At 37.0% G+C, this 22744-nt stretch overlaps 1 protein-coding gene across 1 annotated transcript in view; it reads right to left on the bottom strand.

The window, feature by feature from the left end:
* The window catches only part of PHIP (PHIP subunit of CUL4-Ring ligase complex), a gene marked incomplete at both ends in the record, with an annotated part of 122283 nt that extends 104528 nt beyond the window's left edge, over positions 1 to 17755 (bottom strand). The window contains 6 exons of the mRNA XM_079716072.1: positions 2885 to 2983; positions 3081 to 3231; positions 17117 to 17176; positions 17366 to 17395; positions 17542 to 17600; positions 17716 to 17755. Coding sequence (XP_079572198.1) covers positions 2885 to 2983; positions 3081 to 3231; positions 17117 to 17176; positions 17366 to 17395; positions 17542 to 17600; positions 17716 to 17755 — 439 coding nt within the window. The remainder of the gene's footprint in view (positions 1 to 2884; positions 2984 to 3080; positions 3232 to 17116; positions 17177 to 17365; positions 17396 to 17541; positions 17601 to 17715) is intronic.
* Positions 17756 to 22744: the final 4989 nt, after the last annotated feature.

The raw sequence follows: 22744 nt of genomic DNA, 5'->3' as shown, positions 1-22744 counted from the left end.
TAAAAAAAAAAAAAAATCTTCTGACTCATACTCTGTGATAACTTGAAATGATACACTGTATCACTATGCAGGCAAACTATCCTGCCAAAAAGCCTACTGAATTTTTCTTTCCATTACCATCTAGTCACATTTTTTTTTTTTTTTTTTTTGCGGTACGCGGGCCTCTCACTGTTGTGGCCTCTCCCGTTGCGGAGCACAGGTTCCGGACGCACAGGCTCAGCGGCCATGGCTCACGGGCCTAGCCGCTCCACGGCATGTGGGATCTTCCCGGACTGGGGCACGAACCCGCGTCCCCTGCATCAGCAGGCGGACTCTCAACCACTGCGCCACCAGGGAAGCCCTAGTCACACTTTTATAGCAATGACAGGACATCCAAGATTGTCACCAAGGTGAACTGACAAGACACGACACTAAACTATAACTATTAATAAGTAGAGTCGTTTTGATTAGTCCAGCTTCTCTTTAGAGATGTCAAAAACTATGTGTGAGTACAAAAAAAGAAAGCAGGTAAAATTGGCATTCTAGTACAGGTGTTTTTTTAAATATAAAGAACATTTTCCTGAACATTTGAATGGGAAGAAAATTTATCATAAACTTTAAAAATGAAATAAAACTCTTTCAGAAAGGTACAATTACCTGCTTCGTAATTAATTCTATTACCTCAATACATCACCTCAATATACCAGTTGTGTCACTCTGATGTGACACAATACTCAAGATATTTTTGCCATATTTACATCCCCTATATCCATGTCAGCAATATTTACTGATCTGACCATTAATGACCTGGCCTAAAATTTTTTATCTGACTTTATAAATATTTGGTATCTTTTTCCAAAAAGTGACTAATACCAACTTTCTTGAGTAGCCAAGTGTTACTATTAGCTAACTGAGAATAAGGCATAGCATAATGGGAGTCACTGTGGCTTCACGACTCACTAAATGTGTAACCCTGGTCAAGTCACCAAACCTTTTCGTGCCTCAATTTCCTTCTCTGTAAAGTAAGAATATTTCCTACCTACAGACCATTTAAGGTTTTAAAAAAGAAAATAAATGGAAAATGGTTAGAGTAGTGACTGGAACAGAGAACTCACATAGCAAATGTTAAGAGGGAAGTTATTTACTATCAACCATTTTTGCACTTTCATTGCCTACCACAGGGCTGCTTGACAATGTGTTGAAAGAACAACGTAACATATTCCCCTTACTATATGCATTTTTTCATAAAGAGGATAAACTTTTCCCTAGAGGGGAAGCTCCTATTAAATTTACCTTCCCCTTCTTTCAAGAAAACTGTTCAACCTCCTAGCATAATGTTCCAAGTGAAAATAAACTCTAGTGTCTCAAATCCTTTGTTGTTTTAATAGTTGTTCGTTATAGTAAGACTATACAGAAATCATTATTTAACCAGGACAATTGTATGTTTTAAAAAAAAAATCATCCATGATTACCCACCATACAAACATAGCATACCTTTGGAAAACAGGTTAGAGAAAACTATCCAGAATGCATCAGAGACAAAAAGATGTAAATCGTAAAAGAGGGGTTAAGAGAGAAGAAAAAGTGGGAAAGTCTAGCATCTGTTTAACTGGAGTCCCAGAGGAGAGAACAGAGAATGAAGCAGACATGATATTTTAAAAGATAATGGCTGACAATTTTCCAATGCCAACAAAAGACATTACAGATTCTAGAAGCCTAATAAATCTCAAGCTTGATAAATAGAAAAAATTGACACTAAGACAGCACAGGCAAACTGCAGAAAACCAATGAGAGATAGAAAATCTTAAAAGCAACCAGAGAAAAAGAGATCATCTTCCCAGCAACAGTTAGATTTAAACCCAAATATATCAATAATTGTAATATGAAGGACAAAATGTCCCAGATGAAACACAAAATTTGTCATATTGTATTTTTAAAAAACAACTTCTACGCTATTTTTTAAGATATGGAAAATAAAAGGATACAAAAGGGTTGAAAATAAAACAACAGAAAAAGATATTCTATATAAACATTAAATGAAAGTTATACAAAACTGTAATACTGATGAATTATAAAACAGTAATACTGACTGTAAGTATCCAGAAAAGGAAGAAATAAGTATAATTTGGATAGGTGGAAGAAAGAGGGAGAATAACATTTCTGGCTAGGCAGGAGGGTAGAGACAGGAGAGGAGGCTATGATTAAAACATGAAGGTCTCTGAAAATCAGAAGTGTAGATTTGGTGGTAGAGGAACTGCAACACCATTAAAATAGCATAAGCTACCTCATACACCACCTTGAGGAGAAGAGTGACATGCTAAGTAAGGTTAAAATTACAGTGTTATGCAGTATGACCTGAAAGGGAGAGACGGAGAAGACACCGGAAGCAATACTAGTTTGAAGGATGCTATAGTAATTCGGGAAAGACAAGGGCCTTTTAGTAGCAGAGGTAAAAGGGATGAATCTAGAGGCCATTTCAAGAGGAAGACCTATCTGCATCAGTTTTCCTCCTTTGAAATTTTAAAGCCAAAAAAATACATAACTATTCATAAAAATAACAAAACTATTTTTGTTTTCCATCAGTACAACTAATCTGTATTATGGTAACAGTTGCCCATTAAATCAGCCTAATGATATACATCTTAGTAAACAATTTTTTGTAAAAATACCAATGAGCTAATTAGCTTTGATAGGTACAATATATACAATCCATAATTACACATTATTATGACTTCTTCACAATAGATTACTAACATAAGAAAAAAAATCTGAGAGCTTTTTCCTCTTTGAATGCTAACGTACATAATATGAAATTCTCTGACTTCGCAGCAAGTAAAAACATTTTTATTTTCAAAAGCTCTTTACCGAGAGGATATCAACTTGGTAATGAACTCAAACAACTCACCAATGCTGGGTGGGCTACCATAGTTAATTGGTGACTCTGGTGGTCTTCCACAATGCAATGCCGCCAGAGCAGATCCTTTCCACACAACATGCTTGCAGCCTATTAAACACATACATTTTTAATAGATACAAAGATAAGACATAAAGACGAAAAGTGAGGAAAAAAACATCTAAATTCTAATAGAAATTTTTCATACTTTTATTTGTGCGTAGCAAGGACTGTCTTCCAGCTCCTAATAAAGTTTGTACTCCAGGAACACTTTGTGGAATTTCTTGTTCAAGAAGAGGTCCTAGTCGATGACATATTTGCAGCAAGTGATCAGGTGCTAAATGTCTGTAATACTTCACCTATTATGTGAAAGACATATAAAATATTTGCTAAATAAAGTGATACAATTCTTTACAGTAAATAAACTTTAAAAAATATGGTAATTTGTTCTAGCTAGTCAACATTTCATTTTACTTGGGGGAAAAGTTCATATTTATTCTGTGAAACCACTTGACTCACAGAATAAAACAGCTACCCAACCATGATTTGACCCACTGAGGAGGAAAAATGCTAAAGAATTAATGTAACCTAAATACAGCAAATTATAAATTAACAGATGCTAGTCAGAGCAAATACTGAACAATGAAAAAACCTACAGCATTATAACCTAAAATGGTATGTTTCAGTTTAACAATTTTCAAAAACTTCAAACAACAAAAAATCATCTAACTACAAGTATAATAAATGTTTTGTATCTTTGATATTATTTTTAAAAAATCTCCAGAATAGTTCAGGATTAAAGGAACTTGATAGTTCATGTTCTCATTACAAAATCTAAAAACACTTACATGATTTCTATGCTGAATTTTATAATTTATTTATACCAAAAACCTCACAGAGAGAAAGGCCAAATTCCAACTGTTAAATGAAACAAGTTTTGACTATAAATCTACCGACTACAAAGTTTGAGCACTTTTTGGAACAACTTCAAAGTACTGCTTAATTTATGCTAACATTCAAAACCAAGGTATAAAATGCTATATTTTTATTATCCATCCTGGAAGTCTTTAGGAAATAGATAATATTTGCATAATAATGTAAAGAGAATTAAATTAGAAAAAAAAGTACACTATTTTTTCACTTTATATTTAGGTTATCAAGTTACAAAAAATTTCTCAGTGTAGTACCGAAATATTCCAGTTCAGTCGTTTTCAAAGTGTGTTCTGGGGACCCCTAGGGATTTTTCAGGTAAAAATTATGAATAGGGACTTCCCTGGCGGTCCAGTGGTTAAGATTCCGCACTTCCACTGCAAGGGACACGGGTTAAATCCCTGGTCGGGGGCACTAAGATCCTGCATGCCACGCGGTGTGGCCAAAAATTTTTTTAAAAAAATTATGAATAATATGAAGATGTTATTTGCTTTTTCACTCTCATTTTCTCATGAGTGTACTGTGAGTTTTCCAGAGGCCACATGACACGTGATGTTCCAACAGACTGAATGTAGATGTGGGTGTAAGAATCTGCCTTCTATTAAGCCAGACGCTAAACATCCGCAAAAGTGTAAAACAATACCACTCTTCTCACAAATTTGTTTAGGAACATAATTATGTTATAAAAAAATTTTACTTATACGGAATGAGTTTATTACATTTAAATGAATAAAAATATTTTAAAATTTGTTTTAATTTTTAAATGGTAAATATGAATAGATTACAATCCACATAAACAAAGGGATTGCAATAATTTTTACTAATGTGAAGAGGTGCTGAGGTGAAGAAGTTTGAAAAATGCTACTCAAATTCACTTAGATTCTTTTTTAAAAAATAACTGGAAGCTTGTAACTTTTAACTCCCTTTACCCATTTCGTCCACTCCCATGGATGAAGGGAGTTAAAAGGTACAAAACTTCCCAGTTATAAAACATTCAAGCCATCACGAAGAGCACAGTGACTATAGGTAATAATACTGTATTGCACAATTGAAAGTTGCTAAGAGAGAAGATCTTAAAAGTTCTCATGATGAGAAAAAAATGCTTGAAGTATGTATGGTGACAGACATTAACTAGTGTGGCGGTGATCATTTCACAATATATACAAATATCAAATCATTATGTTGTGCACCTGAAACTAAAATATGTTGTATGTCAATTTCACCTCAATTAAAAATAAATAAATAAATAAATAAATAAATAACAAGGAAAGTCTGAGAAAATGTCATAGCCAAGAATAGCCTAAAAAAGACATGACAACGTAAAAGAAAAGTCCACTTAGTAATGGCAATTTTAGTATGAATTCCTTATGGTAAGACAGATTTGGGGGGAAGTGAGGGATTAAATCACTTCATTCCACCTTGCAGTATCTGTTATACTCTAACTGCAAAAGACTGTGAATGATATTTTTTAAAAAATTAGTTGATATTCATTCTTCTAAGCTGAAGCCAATTAAGAGGAACCTACCTTACTTTTTATCATAATATACTGTCACAGAGACAATATGTAGCCATATTGCCACACTTCGAAAAGATAATTTAAAATAATAAAGAGTCTCGCACATAGTAGATGGTCAATAATTACTGGTAGAATGAATACTTCTGGAAAAGAAGTTCTAATACAAATTTTACAGACTACGTCTCTTTGGAGAACGCTTCTCTTTGGAGATTCACAAAAGCACAATGACATTAAAGCCTCTGAAAAATCTTGATATATCTTTTCAATTTTGTTTACTGCACTATTTCACAAACTCCTTTAGTTACAGAACCCTTTTTTCCCTAAAAATATCATCATCTTGACTCAAAACATACTTTTTCAAGCACTAGTATGATTAAACAGAAAAAGCATTCAGAAGAAACTACAGCAGAATATAAAATTTTACAATTGTATTTATAGTTTAATCTTCCCTAAAATAATTTACTTAAAAATTTAAAGTAAAAGTCTACAATATTTATAGGGTCCCTTCGACTCTCAAACTTGTACATGATAATTATTGTAATGTGACTTTTTTTAATTGATCGGAATTCTTTTTAAAGTGTTTAACAAGAAAGTTCATTACTTGTTAACTTTAGTTTTGTGATGATCCTGTTTTAGGGTCTTCTTGCAAAATACAATTCAGGTAGTGAACCTGAAAATCTTCACTGCAGAACTGTATCTTTTTTTTTTTTTTTTTTTTTTTTTTTTTGCGGTACGCGGGCCTCTCACTGTTGTGGCCTCTCCCGTTGCGGAGCACAGGCTCCGGACGCGCAGGCTCAGCGGCCATGGCTCACGGACCCAACCGCTCCGCGGCACGTGGGATCCTCCCGGACCGGGGCACGAACCCGTGTCCCCTGCATCGGCAGGCGGACTCTCAGCCACTGCGCCACCAGGGAAGCCCAGAACTGTATCTTTTTAATAAAATATTATGAATCCACTTTTTCCAACTAAATCTTTCCTTGATTATCTAGTACATTTCAATTGTTCAAAATCAACTTTCATTTTAAAGTTGGGAGAGAGAATTTCAGCTCTTAAATGCCTCATGCTTTCTGGCTTTGAGACCTTGTGCAAACTGACCCCGCTGCTAGAAATGTTTACCCCTGCAGCTCCACACCTCACTCTCCTTCATGTCCGTCTATGCCTCACTGTCTTCCATGACCTGCCCCTGCCTCTTCTTTGGGGACATTCTACCTTTGTGTCTCCACAGCACATTAAACTCCTTCCCAAACATTCCTTTACCCGACTCCCCGGAACTCTGTAGTACTTATCACACCATATTGAGTGTTCTTAATATATTTTGATACCTAGGCCTCAGGAGGAATCTAATGATAGCTATGATCCCCTTCCCCTCCCCCCAAAACACATATAGGCCCTACCACTATCTTGCCCTGTTTTGGGGTTCATAAGACCCTGCACTATACTAAAATTGCCAATTTACTTTATCCACGTCCTACCTAAGAACACACGGGATTAGAACTTGTTTACCTGTCTACCCAGTACCTAACATAGTACTTACAGGTAAGTGTTTAATTATTAGATAAATGAATATATGAAAATGTGCAAAAAAAAAAAACTGACTTCTCTATCTAGCCATTGAAGGGTGAGGTTCTTTAAGGTCTGAGATCCCAGAGCCCAGTTCCAGACCCTCTCTTATTCTCACTCTATACTCTCTCCCTGAACAATCTTTATGCAAAGCTTCCCAAATTTGTACCTATAGCCTAGGCTTGCACATCAGACTTTCTTAAAAGACTCCCCTCCTTGGCGTCCCAAAGCCTCCTCAACTCTACATATCCGAAAGTAAACTCATGATGCTCACGCCAACCCCCCACCACCAAAAAAAGTTCCCTACCGTGGTGACTGGCAACACCATCTAACCAACCTAAAATCAAGAAGTCATGTTTTTCACACTGTTCATTCCTCCCTCCCACCTCATTCTAAATAGCCAAGCAGTCACCAACTCCAATTGAATTTTTCCTTCCTAGCCTTAAACCCATCTACCCATCTCTATCTCCATAATAACAATCCAAGTTCAAATCATCTTTGCTATAAACTCCCATCTTTCCCACATCCACTCATGCCTTCTACAACCTCATTCAAATCTATTCTCTATATTGCAATTAGAATGCTCTTTCCAAAACAGAGATCTGGTCAGGTCACCTCTACCTAAAGCACTCCAGAGGCTTTCCTTGCTCTCTGGAGATCCAAATCCTTAACATGGTCTACAAGCCCTGAAGTACATGTACAGTCCATTACTATTTCTCTGCCTCATCTGGCACATTCCCAGCCCTACACTCTCCAGACTCCACTTCTTTCCACATTTAGACACACTGGCTTTTCTTTCAGGTTCTTTACCTGCACTCTCTCCTGTCAGGCTTTTCCATGTGGTATATACTCTCAGCATTTCCCCACGTCCCCTTGCCCAGACAACTCTTCTATTTGCTTCACATCTTCCCTTCAATGAACTTCCTTTGTTTTCCTTCACCCTATTCAGTTTAGGTACATTATCTTGGGTGAACAGTCTTTGGTGACTTTTCCTTAACTTATGTACCAGTTTGTGATTATACCTTTAACAATGTAATGATTTAATGTTTTTCTTCTCAACTTTACCGTAAACTACATGAGAACAGGGACCATCAGCTTTCATTCCTAGATGCATCATATACATACACACATCCCCAATACATATTTTAAAAAATGAATAAAAATTTTTTTTGGTACTATCTTTTTCTCAACATTATTCTTCGTAATATTAATCCATGTATTTATGGTCAATATTTAAAATGTAAAGACAAAAACAAATTTTAAAAAATTAAAATAGCTCATTCATGGCTATACATATGTAATTTTTAATTTTCAAATTATTAAGAACCCTGTAGTTTTAATATTAACTTAAGCTTTTTAGTCTGAATGAACTTTTATTTTACTAGGAAATAATTAAAAGGTAAAGTCAAAACAATATTGTAATAAAATCCCTTATCCAAAAATGTCTATATCTGGATTCTCAGTAATTGAACATACACTATTATTAAGGAAAAACAAAACAAAACTTGACATTCTCAATTCTAATATGCCCATTACTTTTCAGGACCAGAGCTGCTTTCAAGCTCTTAAAGATATTCAACACATAAAAAGTATGACCAAATGGCAACGTGTGATGAATATTAATAATACTAACATAGCTAACACACACTGGCTGCACAGTAAATGCTAGGCCTTGTGGTAATTGTTGTTTTACATGAGAAAGCTGAGTTAATGATTTTAATATCCGTAAGAGGTATGTTCTATTATTATTCCCATTAATAAAGAAATGATGGCACAAAAAGATAAAACAACCCTCCCAAGGTCACACACATTTAGTGGACGGCAGAGATGAGACAAACCAAGGCAATCGAACTCCAGAGCCACAATCATACAGCCTGTCCCCTACCTCCCCTCCAAAGTACCTACTGCCTCAAATATATGTATATATCAGTGGGCAAGCAAGCTATAAATTAGACATTTTGAATAGTTTTCAACATATGCATTAAACTGAGCCAGAAAGAAATGTTTTAAAAGTTGACTTTTCATGTTGAAAAAAAAACATGTTTTAAAAGTTGACCTTCTAGACCTAAACAGAGAAAAAAAACTCGGATATCTTTTTAAGGACCTTTTAAAAGTGAGCGTAGATCAATATATTCATTCCAACTACTTGATTTACCTGTGAGACCTAGAAATGCCAGTCCTTCCTCTAGGATGTAATTAAGAAGTCCTAATGAAAATAAGATCAACCTAATGTTTGGCACCAAAACGATCTGATTTGACCAGGCTCTTCACTTTATCCCTAGGTCCCAAACACCTGACTGGTTCTAAAACAGTTTTTCAGATCTCCCACATCTGTTTTCTCACAATTTTTTCAGACTTGATAGGCTAGTTGCTTCTGCTTCCTACTATGGTTCTGAGCTCTAATGTAATATAGTTCTTATTTTTAGGTCTATTCTAGCATATAAACAAAATCATAAATTTTTAAAAACCCTATTCACTGTTTAATCACTCTATAAGGCCTATTACTAAAATCCAGCCCCTAAAATTCTTAAAACTTCTAAACTTACAATTTATAAATCTGTTACCATTATTACAAAGTGCAGGTTAAATTATATCTACACTTTTTAAAACAAGTTTACATTTTCTGAGCATTTTTTTAAACTGTAACAGCTTTTCCACATAGAAAAAATATATGGAATACTTACTCTGTGCCAAGTATGCTCAAAATTTATTTATCTTCACAAGCAAATAAGGTTAAGTATTTTCCTCATTTCACAGGTAAAGAAAACTGAGGCCCAAAGGTTAAGGTCACACATTTAGAAAGTAGGAGAAACAGTAATCAAACCGAGGTCTTCAGATTCTGAGTTTAGTGTTATTTCTATAACACTATAGTTTCCTTCTCTAAACTTTAGTTTCCCCCTCACTGTCAAACAGGCTCTATGATTACAAACTTAAATAAAACCCATGTAACCATTTTTCAAGTCAAATCTTCTAAGCTGGGTAACAATTCTTAGAAGGACCCTTACAAGCTTATGACTTACTTGTACTTAGAGTATAATAAAATTAATATAGAATCTTACTAAGTCTCAAAATTAATCTTGGTGGTCTATTTACTCTTAATAACTATGAATAAACATGCTCGAAAGACTGTGTCTTATATTCAGAATTCGGTCAACCACCTAAGAATTCATTTAGATAATAATTCAGTTAGAATTATCAATGCAATTATCAATACATATTTGTCAAATAAATAAAATGCAATATTGCTCCTCCAAATTTTATTCATTACAATCTGACTATATTTGTTTTAAAAAAAAAAACCAAAACTCTATCCAGAATTAAGGTTTCCACTAACCACAAAGTAAGGATGCTCTCTAAAAAATAACTTAAAACACAACAGAATGACAAAGTTTAACTTTTTAAAATAACATTTTGAAGTTTTGTTTTTAAATCAAATCAAATTTGCTAAGCAAAATCTGTGCAATAAGAAATCTTCTTTAAAACATTATTTACTTAGTAAAGTATAATTTAAAACTTAAACCTATGATTCTGTTGAAAAAGTTATTGTCCATTAATTTTAAGATTAAAAATTCTTAAACTGTTTATTCTTAAAATGCCAATGTAAATAATCTTGAGAACAATCAGTTTCATTTTTAGTAATGTTTCAGTTTCAAACACCATACTCAAAATAACTAACATCACACATATAACGGCAGTGTAAAGTTGTTTCAGAAAATGCATATTTCTCCAAGTTGACTAGAATTTAGTACTTCCACACCCCAAAACTAAACCAGAATCAAGTGACACAAGTAAAGGTAAGTATTTCTTGCATTTATACTATAACCTCTGCCAAGACAGGCTATGTGCCTGTTCTTTATCCAGACAGAGTCCAAATGGGTCATGCTACTGTGACCACAGCCATCTGGAGCCCAGAATAAACGGATTCCTTATGTGCTTCCTTTGCAGCAGGCTGCTATCACCCATGTTGCCATGAATAACTTACTTAAGCCTTATACTACAAATCTCACTCCTCTTACAATTTAAATGAGTTTTAACTAAAGCAGAAACTGCATTACACCAATGTTGCTACCCCTATTTTCCTAATATCAAAACCTTCTCATCCAACCATCCTTTTCATTATCTGTGATCCCTGAGCTTAAATAAGGCCGCTTTTGTGTATGTGCATATACGTGTGTACGTGCACGTGAGGCAAATAACTAAAGGTGGACCGGCTTCACGTCTGATGTCTCCCTCCTCCGTAGTGACCAAAGGTTCTCAAACTTTTGTATTTCACTGCTCAATACCACAATTTTTTATTTTTAGTACCCTGAATTCTCTAATGCCATAATGAAAAAAAAACTGTCATTTTCCCTAACCTGTTATAAAATGCTTACCCTCCTCCATATTCCATATACTCAACAACGTATTTATTAATTCCAAAATAATTTGTTTTCACAAATCACTCATGTCAACAACAGAGGTTCTCACAAACAAGACAGAAACTTTACACGTTTAAAACTTCCAGAATTTTCAATTTGGTTCCTATTATATAATAGTCTTTATCACTTTTAAGGATAATTACAAAAGCAACTTAAATATTCTAAACAAATTTGCTGTTAAAATCTTTTCCTCTAATACACTCATTTTAATGCTTGACTTTCTTTCCTGAAAGGAAAGTACATTAAAATATGAAATTATTCTAAATGTATATACTTAGTACTCTGTTAACTAATGGCCACTTTGCTTAGTACTAGGGATATTTTTCTATGAATTCTAAAACTTATATGTGGAAACTTCTAGTAAGAAGGAAATTCACCTACCTGGTATTACTTGTCCAAAATAAGTTGTGTAAAATACAATTTTATTTGCTATAATTCTGTAGTGACATGATAGATAAGCACAAAATTGAGGAAAAGGAAGAATGGCTGCAAGAGGTGACAGAAGTTTCTAGACAAAAGAAACAAAAAACTTGTCTATCTGACAAAGAAATTCTGTATGGACTAAAAGACTGACATTCATAGGATTTATTTAACCAAATACTCACTTAAGAATAAATTCAAAACGGTCCTTTTAAAACTCTGCTTAAAACAGAAATACCTTTAAGCCACATTACAAAACAAAGTATCTCCTCCTATTTCCAAAAAGAATACAAACTATTGTGATGATTTTAAATTACAAAAATCTCTGTACAGAAGGAACCAGATGCAACAGCCAAGCTCCCTTCACATATTCCTAAGTGCCATCTGATCATTACCAAAAGAAAGAGCTTCATATATCCTCTAATCAATTCTGCATATTTCAACCGCCCAAACATTTCTTAATGTTAACTGTTCCACAAATACAGTCATAGTTAGAATCACTATACAGACCAACAAAATTTTTCTATAAATCTACCCACAATGCTTTAAAAATGATTTATTTTTGATATTTACTATACTTTTTTCTTTGTATCTTAGGCTTAATTATTTTGTTCTTGAATCTACAAAGTAACTATACTACTAGTACCTTCTAAAGTTTTAAGCAGCCGGTTTTATACGGCAACTACTATATTCAGAAAGTTATGCATACTTGTTTCTGAAATAAAAATGTTTTTTCTTAAATTTTTATACAGTGTTAGAAAGCTATAGTTGGAACAACCTTTATTGCTACTACTACTAAAGTTCTGATAATAGCAAACACAAACCCTTACATAGTATTTGATTTGTACCAGTCAGTTTTTACTCTCATAATCTTACAAAGTAGGAGCTATTACTAACCCATTGTACAGATTGGGAAACAGACTCCAACAGTACTTTTCTGCCTCGTAACAATCATAAAACACCACTGTGCAGTTTGGGAGGGGATAATCCAACTCCCCCTTTATATTCATGCCACTTTACAATTATTCAGGAGTATTAAGAATTTAACAGGTATTTATTTTAAAATTTTTGTAAATGCCTCAAACTCTTTAAAATACTGGTATAAGTATCAATAGAATAATTGCATATATAAGAAAGGATGAAGATTTGCCTACTTCAGCCCTTCAATGTGTGCTATTCCCTTCACGCCTAACATTTTTTCTTCATTATAATGATTATGAGACGTGAAAACCATGTTATGGAGGCTACCAAGCAAAGCTTACTACTTCACTGATACTCTACTAAAAAAGGAAATGATAAGTCTACTACACATTTAATTCATTATATGCCACCCCCCTCCAAAACTGATACTGGTTAAATTTTGACAGTACTATGTTATCTTTAATACAGAATGAGAATCCCTGATTCAAAAACATTTAATGTTATCTTTTTTTTTCTAAAACTGGTCTCCTAGGTTTTATACCTTAACTTTCACATTAATCAGCATACTCGAAATAAACACACACTTAAGAAAATCCTACTTATGATTCCTATTCATCTCTGAATTTAAGACCGCCAATAATTTATGAAAACCAGTACTTAAACCATGGTGAAAACATATTAATTATAAAGAGGTAGTCTACAAAGTGGTTGTGTCTCAAAAATCTTCATCTTTTCAAGGAGAAATCATTCTACAAACTAAGAACAGCACTACAAGAAGCATTTATACAATTTCCTAAAATCCATGATTTGTCTAAGTCTACTTTTTCTGTATTTTAGATAATGCAACTCCAAAATGAAAAAGTTGAGCTCTTAGAAACAATGCACTGTGACTTCTAGTCAAAAATCAGATTTCAATTCGCTTATCTGACAAGAATGAGATAACAGGGGCCCAGAGAAATTCCTGACTTGCCAGAGGTTAACCTGCAGGCTAACTGTAGGCAGGGCTAAGATCACAACCAGCAGTCTCCTGATTCCCAATCCTTTCCCTTGAATACAAAGATTTCTAATAAAGTGGAATCATTTTTTAAAAAGCAAATACCACTACAAAAAAATAATAATTATTATATCATAACAGGTTAGCAAAACAAGAACACAGTTTTGGAAAATAATGCCTCGTAGGCAAGAAATGTAATCAGAGTCCCAAATCTGGCCAAAAACGCTTATAAATTCCACCTCAAGATCTCATAAATATGCAACTTAAATTATGTCGCCACTACTTAAGGTGACAACTAGAGAGCGAAACTTAATAAACCAACTAATTTCACTATTCAAACTAAGAAATAAATGACAAAGCTTTCTCTTTGTCCAAAAATTAGTTGTTTTCTTATTCTGTAAAGTTGCCTCCTTACGCTTGACTCCTTTTAAAAAAATAAGAATTCTAATGAAAGCTTAAAAAATGCCCTTTTACTTTAAAAGCAAACTCATACTTTTTAAAAATAGAAAATCTGATTAAACGTATACCACTGAGCCAAAAAAAGTTTTTAAACCCTTTAACTTCCTATCAAATTCCATCCACTTTTAAAATGTTTTAAGTCTTAAGATAGACAGTAATAACCACAATCCTGTTTAACAATACCTTTACCAATGACACTTAAAAAAATAACAATACGTTTATTTCAACTCTGTAAACTTTTAAACTGCTCTTGAAACTCCACTTTCTGCTTGCTCAAAACTCAACCACTGTGATTTTATCTGCAGCCTGACTGCAGATGCTGATCTATGCCTGTTTTTAAGCTCACAAATACAAATATTATACCCCATCCTAAATAGCTGTAATTTGAGGTTCTCTAGAAATTTCAATTTGACATACGAATTCTCCCATTTAAAATGTTCCCCAACTTATCGGCTAACGTAAGCAACAAAATTTCCAGGTAGAGGTAAACACTACTGAAACCACAAACAATAGTTATTACTTTGGCTTCGCTTACCAAAATAATCTTCAAACCAACGTTATGTAAATTAAATTTGATAGGACACAAAATAAAACTTTTTTTCAGTCTTAGGAATAAATTAAGACAACAGAGAATGATGTACAAGAGACTATGCATGTGCTCACCTAGCTCACCATAAAATTTCAAAATCCTACTATTAAACAAAAACATACTTAAATACCTAGTGTTCCAAAATATCTTTAGAGCTAACTAAATGTCAACCAAAAGTCAAACAAAATTAAACCAAATACCACACACTTAGATATACAGTTCGATGGGTATGAAAGTACCTCAAATGGTGCCTCGGATCCAGCTGATACAGAGTGAGTAATATGCTGAACGAACGAAATGAGAAAATGAGCCAGAGAACCCTGAAGTCTAATGAGAATTCTTAACTATCTCATGAGCGTGCCAACATGACTGCTCTGGTAAAAAGGTCTGAAAACACTCTAAGCGAGAAAAAACACTTACATGCAAAATAGGTGGATTCTGATAAATAACACACTGATAAAGACACTGCTTATGGTATCCTAAATCAAGTCTGATAAAGAGACTAGGAATATAAACTCATTTTACTAATATTTGAGAGGTGAGAAACTCGCTCAAAAAAAGCTGAAAAACACTGGTAACCCTGTTTTTATTGGAAAATAAAATGATATTCCTACAAGGACTAGACATTCTCATAATTTGGCCAGATACCACTGGCCGCTTCATTTAAAAAACATAAAAATAGCGTTACCAATAGTTTCCACATTAAAAAGAACACAGCAACCTTCAGTGACTTGGGGTTTGTGGGGTTTTATAAAACGCAAAGATGAGTGTGGTTAAAAGAGAGGCACAGATGAGTTCTGTCTGTCCAGTTCTTAAAAATGGAATATTATAATCTTTATGATAATTCTTTAAATAACAAGAAATACATGGAAATCCACTTAAGATTTTGTCAAGTTTTACAAACCTAAAAATTAAACATTGCTGCTATTGAATCTTGGAGTTTGCTTCAAACTCCATTCATTTTAGCCAAGTCCTGAATGAGACTAGTTGAAATCACTACGTACTTGAAAAACTAACAGTATGGAAATGAACGCGCTGTTAACTCTCTAGTCAATTAACTAGACCTAAGTACGCTTGCTTATTTCAATAGCTGTGAGCACTTACCAACAACCTATACTAAATCATAACACATTTAGACACAAAAGTTAGATGTTCTGTATGCAAATGAAACAGGAGCCATCAAAAATCATGTCATGCCTTCTTCAATCTCGCTGAAGGCGTTCAAAGCTAGCTGAAACTTCCTGATGCTTTCAGAAGCCCTCTTGAAGTAACATTATAACTATCTTAAAACATCAGCTGCAAACATGTCTCCGAAAAATCAATGCACTGCATAAATTTCAAAGGCTCGATGTGCCCCAGTGACTGCTTTAACACACACATCACACACATACGCGTACAACCTAAATCAGAGGAGGAGGAGAAATTAACACGGAAAACAGAACTCCCGAATACAAATACCCCACTGTTCCATTCACAATACTCAAGGGGATCAGGACCACTTTCAGAAACCAATTTTCAGAAATGACTAAAATACTCAATTCGGAAACCCGCAAAATTAAGAGAGGTATTTTTCAAGCGACTAACAAAATACATCCCGCTGTAAAACTGAAAAACTTTTACTTGCCAATCGCCACTCCACAGTAAGTGTACGTGTAAAAAAATCAACTCTTCAGGGGCCTCCAATAGCAGCTTTTAATTTAACGAGGGGCCTACGCGAAAATTAGCAAAATGAAAAAAAGCCTGTTAAACTTCTGGCTTTAGGGTGTTACACGCTTTACACTTCTGCGAAAAAACCTTCCGTAGATGCAAGATGCGCCCGCTGGCCAACGACCATCAAGCCGGCCGAACCCCTCCGACGAAAAAAAAAAAACAAAAAAACCTAGCTCTGAAGGTGAAGGAAAGCCACAGAAACGGAAGAGGAAAAAAAAATAACGTCTTGCCACGGTTCCGCGGCGGCTGAATAGGCGGCTTGTGAAATGCTAATGCCACTTCGGAGCAGTTAGTCACCAGCTATTGTGTGCGGCAGGAGAAAGCCGAGCCGAGCGCGCGTGCAGAGCAAGCAGGCGAGCGAGCGCGCCCTCCTTCCTCGCGCCGCCGCCGCCGCCGCCTCGCGCGCGCCCCCGCGCCCGCACGGACGCGCGCGCCGGCCCCTCCTCCTCCGGCCTTGCACTGCACAACACTCATGACGTATCTTTATTTCTAGCACATTAACAAAATATCACAAATAAATTGTCGGCAGCCCCTGCGGCCCCGGGGTGTGGGTCTCCCCGGCCACTGCCCCCCGCAACCCCCGCGCCGGCCTCCCAACCCTCCCCGTGGCCTTCGGAGCTTTCAGGTTCTGGGGCCAAGTTTTTGTCTCTGTAAAAAAATTGCGGGAAATTCAATTTTTATTCGACTCGGGGAAAAGTTTCTTTGCTCCGCGACGTGAATGTCTCACCAGATTCTGGTAGGTCCTGGGATGCTCCTTCCCGGTCCAGTCGGTGCGCCGGGGCAGCAGCTGCGGGGAGAGGACGCCCCGTGAGCCCGGCCCCCGGCCCCGGCCCGCCCGCGCCCCTCCCCCGCCCTCCCCGCGCCCCGCCGGGGACCCCGAGCCCCGCGCCCCGCGCCCCGGCGGCGGCGGCGGCGGCGCAGCGGCCCAGGGGCGGCCGCGCGGCGGCGGGACGCGGCGGGCCGCCGCCGCCCTTACCTCCTTCTCGGCCACCTCACGGATCAGCACCTGCAACAACAAAGCGGGGAGAGCTGAGCCCCGCGCCCCGGGCCGCGGCCCCGCCGCCGCCGCCGCCAACGCCGCCGCCGCCGCCGCCCTCCCCCACGCCCGCGAGCGGTGAGCGCCGGCCCGGCCCGCGCCGCGCGCCGCCGTACCTGAGCCGCCTGCTGACAGGGTCCATCTTCCAGGAACCGGGCGATGAGGAAGTAGAGCTCTGCGCGGGAGAGAGGGACGGGGAGACACACAGGCTGAGCGGCCGGGCGGCGGGGGGCGGGGGACCGCGGGCGGAATCGCCCGGTGCCAGCGGCCCCGGCAGCCCCCCGACTTACCCGATCGCAGCTCCGAGAGGCCTTTCCTCTCACAAGACATGTTTATGGGTCACTTCGGGGCCGCCGGCGGGACACCCCGCCGCCGAGTGGAAGCGGGGATGGTGCCGCCGCCTGCCCTATAGCTGTCACTGTGTGTTCACGAGCCGAGCCTCGGCTCCACCATTCAAGCAACGGCGGCGGAGGCGGAGGAGGAGGAGGAGGAAACAACAACTCTCAGGCAGCGGCTACAGGCGCCGCCGCCGCCTCCGCTGCGGATCCCTCCGCCGCAGAAAGGAGTCCGCCGCCTTCGCGGCCCCGGGCTCGGCCTGTCCTCGGCCCGCGCCCGCGCCCCCGCCCCCGGCGCAGAAAAAGGAGTGCCTTCGACCCCGCGGCCCCGGCGACCCCGCAGCCGGCGCGGCGAGACCCCCGCCCGCGGCTCCCCGACCGAAGGTGCGATTTATTTATTTATTTCCAGTCGAAGATGTCGGAGCCGGAGCCGCCGGTTGGCTGGAAGGCGCTTTCTCTGTGGAGGCCGACCTCGGGAGGGAGGGGGCCGGGGACGGCTCCGCGGAGGGATCTGACGCACACGGAGCCGCAGCACAGGCTCTATTCAGCGGCGCTGGCTGGGGCTGAGATGGAAGTTAGTTTCTGTGTAGCAGAAATAGGAAACAAATGAAGCAAAACTGCCCAAAGAGGGGAAATGCCCCGAGGATGGGTCTCACTCTCACGCGCGCGCACAGACACACACGCCGAGAGCACTCTCACGCTGGGCAAACTCGGGATCGCGCTACCCTACCCGAGTTGAATGATAGTGTTTGGTTTCTCTCTTGCCATGTGCATGTGTATAAATGCTGCGGATTGGCATCTGTGTAAGTCTTGTCCTGCGTTATTTCTGCAGCCTATGCAAAGTGTTGTGTAATTTATTGGCGTGCTGTATATTGCAATAGAGGTTCAGGGGCTTTTTGTTGAGCACTTGCGTTTGCAAGCCCGTTATTTGCTGAAGCCACCTCTTCGTGTCTTTTATTACTGCCATTGCCTTAAGCGTACATTTTAAAAATGTTTTTCATTGTTATATGGGCAAAGCGAACTCCTGATCTGTACTTCAGATACTCTTTTTCCTCGTTACAAAAAGGCTAGTAATGGCTAATTAGGGATTTGGGATTAAAGAACCTTAAAGCTTTTCTAAGTGTTTACAAGAAGGAATAATGTAAACCTGAGCGAAAGGAAAGAACGTTAATATTTATCTCTAACTGATCTAGAGGTAATATACTGACAGATCAATAACGTACCGAAGGATAACGAAAGAGTATAGTACGCTTTTAGCCAAGGTGATTGGTGATTAAATAATTTAAATTATCTGTGTATATTGCAGTTGACTTCGTCATGCTAATTAATGGCTTCTAATTTGAGGTGTAAACCATTCCTGTTTACAGTTGATCACGGGAAGACTTCTTGGAGACTGAGGAAAAGAGAAAAAAATTAATCTTTCGTAAATTAGTATGTAATTACCGGTTTTATATGCTAAATCATACATCTGTCTTTTGCTGATGAGGATAAGGGCCTTGTTTTTTAAAAAACGAATATGGGTGAAATTAATGGAAACAATGGAAAAAGCCATTTGTTGGGAAACAAGGACACCAAGTGATATTTATCTCCAGAGGATTTAAGCACTTTTCAAAAAGACTTGAGAGTTGATTTTTTTTCTTTTAAGGATTGCATTTTAAAGGGAACTAGGATAGTCGTTCTTTTGTTAACATTTAACAAAAGAGTCTCCTTAAAAAATTCAGATAATTATCTGCATTTTATGGACCTGGTCTAGAAAGGTTATTCATGGGGAAAGGACCAACAAGCTGCATTGTGGTTTTCTAGATTGCTTCCTCAAACCTTGTACCCTCCTAGCGCCTTACATTCCTAGTGGGAAATACTTGCTGCAACTGCCTTGGGCTGCATTGCAAGACTGCACCGGTGTGATGCCTTGTACTGAAACAGCCAGAAATCACCGTACATGTGAGAAAGAGGAAAAAAACACCTAAACCTATTTGGAGTCATAGGATGTAAAAATTGCTTTTATAACGATCTTAACCAAATTTTTTTAAAAAGAGAAGTTACCATGACTTGTCCTATTGCAGTAGGGTTATCAGAGTCATTGTTATTTATTGAAATGGCAATCCTTCAAGTACTAAAAATATTTGCATTTTTAAAGACATTAGTTCCATTGTAACTATAATAGGTAAAGTAGCTTGCTTCTAGATGGTTAGGTTTGAAAAGATGGACATTTAATAGGCCTTTTTGCAATTCTGTTTATTTCCGTGACACATGCTTTCTATTTTATCTTAACTTTTAAAAAAGTATCATATTCTTCAAATAATTGTGATTTTTTTTACATTACGATGTTCTTCAAATAAACAGATTTCTTAGGAACTAAACATTATAGTTAGAATTTTGTGACTTTTAAAATGTTTGCATTAGTCTGATTCTTACTAATAGATGTTTATCCTTGCTAAGGAAAAGAAACCAAATTATGACATGGAATATAAAATTACTCTGAGTAAAGTTTTCTATATATATCTTGTGAGTAGTATGTAAACATGGAAAGCTAGTATGAATATCTCATATATGCTTTTCATTTAGAAGCTTTTCCTAAGTATGCTACTAGTACTTAGCTCCTAAAAAATTTTTAAGGAAAAATTTCCTTCTAAATTTTCTGAATATGATGTTCCTGTCATTTTGACTAACCTTTCACAATGTTTATAGTTTCTTTTTCAAAGACCTACTTTGAAGATAGTTGTGAGCCTGCCTTTGAACTAATTTATAACTATCAGTCTGTTATAAGAAAATATAGGTTACCTGCTAAAAATTAAAACTTCTTTTCAGCCAAATAAATTATTTGTTTTTAACAATAGATGTTAATTTGAATTCTACTAAGTTCTTCAAATGTGACAAATACTCCTTTATAACATTTTAATTTCTTTAAACATAAAACATTTCTGGAATCTGACATCATCAGTTAACTATAGGGTTTATTATGTCATGTATTGTGCATGTGTACACAAAAAAGTCAGCACATATCAAATAGGAAGAAAATCTTGCTTTGAAGTCCTAAATTTTAGTTCCCAGGGCAGTGGCATTCTCAGCTAACTTTTGCATGTAAGGATAGTTCAAATTCCATCTATATCCCTTTCTATTTGTTTATTTTAACTTTTTCATGGACTTCAAAAATAAAATGTCAACTCAAAAAGATTTTCATACCTTTTTTTTATTAGAAGGCTAAAAAACTAGTAAAAGTTTGGAAAGCCAACAACTACTGTTTTTCTATAATACAGTCTCTAGGAGATTACAAACTTCGTGAAATGTAAAAGCTCCTGTGAAATTCATGGCTTCACTTGGCATCACATGAAACAAGATAAACATTTAACAGAAAGTCTGTCTTGATTGTGATAAGTTACTATTCTAATGAAATAATCAAATGCTGCCATTCAAGTTTTTTCTGGAACAAGATAGGATAGTTTATAAATAAAAAGATTCAACCACATTTATGAAATTTAGTTTGCTCCCACTAGTATGGTGAACTCAAAAAAACTTTACAATTACAACTTTTAAGATTATAAATTAAATCTTTTGTGTGTGTGATATTATGCTTTTTTTTTGAATAGCAAAAGCTTTGTCCTGTAAAGTGTAGAAATGGAAAAGTAGAAAACACTCTTCTTCAAAAACCACCTTCTTTTTTAATCCTCATCTGCCCTAACAACCAAATACAATTGTCGAAAGAGTGTTGTTTTACACACCACGTTCCTCCTTCTGGATTGCTCCCCAGTATTGGTTCTGTCCATGTTGGTCTGACTTTCTCCCTCTCTACACACATATTCTCCTTCCTTCACAAAGCTTGAATATATATCAGATTTGAACCATGTAAGTAGATATACTATTTGGCTGCTACAGAAAGAATAGAGAGGACCAACTTTAGTAAGCCAACTCATTATTTAACAGTTTGTATTGTCTCCCTTATATCTCACTGAGAAACCTTTTTACTGAAGATAGAGCACCATTCCTTTTAATCTGTAACAAAGATTAGCTGGTTATCAACAATCATATAATCCCTTACTTATTTAAATGTTATTAGTAATTTACCACTCAACTTTTTTTCCTCCAAATTAAATTATTCTAGTAGCTTAGATTTTTAAATGTCTTAGTTTGCATGATAAGGAGAAATACATATCTTCATTGAAAAAAAAACATGTATACACACACACACACACACACACACATCACTTCATGAGTTCACAGTACAGCTACAAAGATTAAAGGAGAAAAACAATTTTAGAACACATTCCCCCAAGATTTGGAGCAACACAGTGGATGAAGTAGAAAGAGCTGTTCCGGATGGCAGGAAACTTAAAGGAGAAGTCTGTAGGCATGTTCTATTATATGATGATGTCTGATGGATTGAGAGTGGGCTTTATCGAACAGGGAACAGTGGGAGAAGTGAAGGTAGACTCAGGAGAAGGGATGCAGAGACTTGAAAAGTTGCTAGTGATGGTGTATTAAATAAAGCATATATGATCAATGTGATTCTAAGATGGAATTTGAGGACAGAAAGTGTAGCCACTTGCATTCATATGTACCTGAATTCATAAACTTTGAGAACCTCCAAGAAGAAAAATTATTTTATTCATGGAAAGGGAGAGGTTTGTCTGACGAGTAAGTGAGGAACTTCTACATAATCAGAATCAGGGACACCAAAGCAGACACTGTTGGTGAAGAAAGAGAATGGTTGTTTAAAAGAATAAGATCTGACCACCAGAGTGCCCACAAGGCTGCCTTGAGACTCAAATATGAGAATAAGACGTACAAAAAGTAAGATCCAACTCAAAATTGAGAATGAAGCCAATTTAGATTTAAGCTGACTTTGTAATCAAAAATGGTGTTTCTAAATTCCTATAGAAAGGCATGTCTCATTATACCACCTTATTTGTAAATTGCCTTCATTTATATATATATATATCTATATCTATGTATATATGTATATATCTATATCTATGTATATATGTAT

This window comes from Hyperoodon ampullatus, assembly GCF_949752795.1.
Source record: "Hyperoodon ampullatus genome assembly, chromosome: 12".
In the NCBI taxonomy this organism is placed as follows: Eukaryota; Metazoa; Chordata; class Mammalia; order Artiodactyla; family Ziphiidae; genus Hyperoodon; species Hyperoodon ampullatus.
Note: the sequence above shows the minus strand (reverse complement) of the source record. Positions and strands in the feature narration are given on the sequence as shown.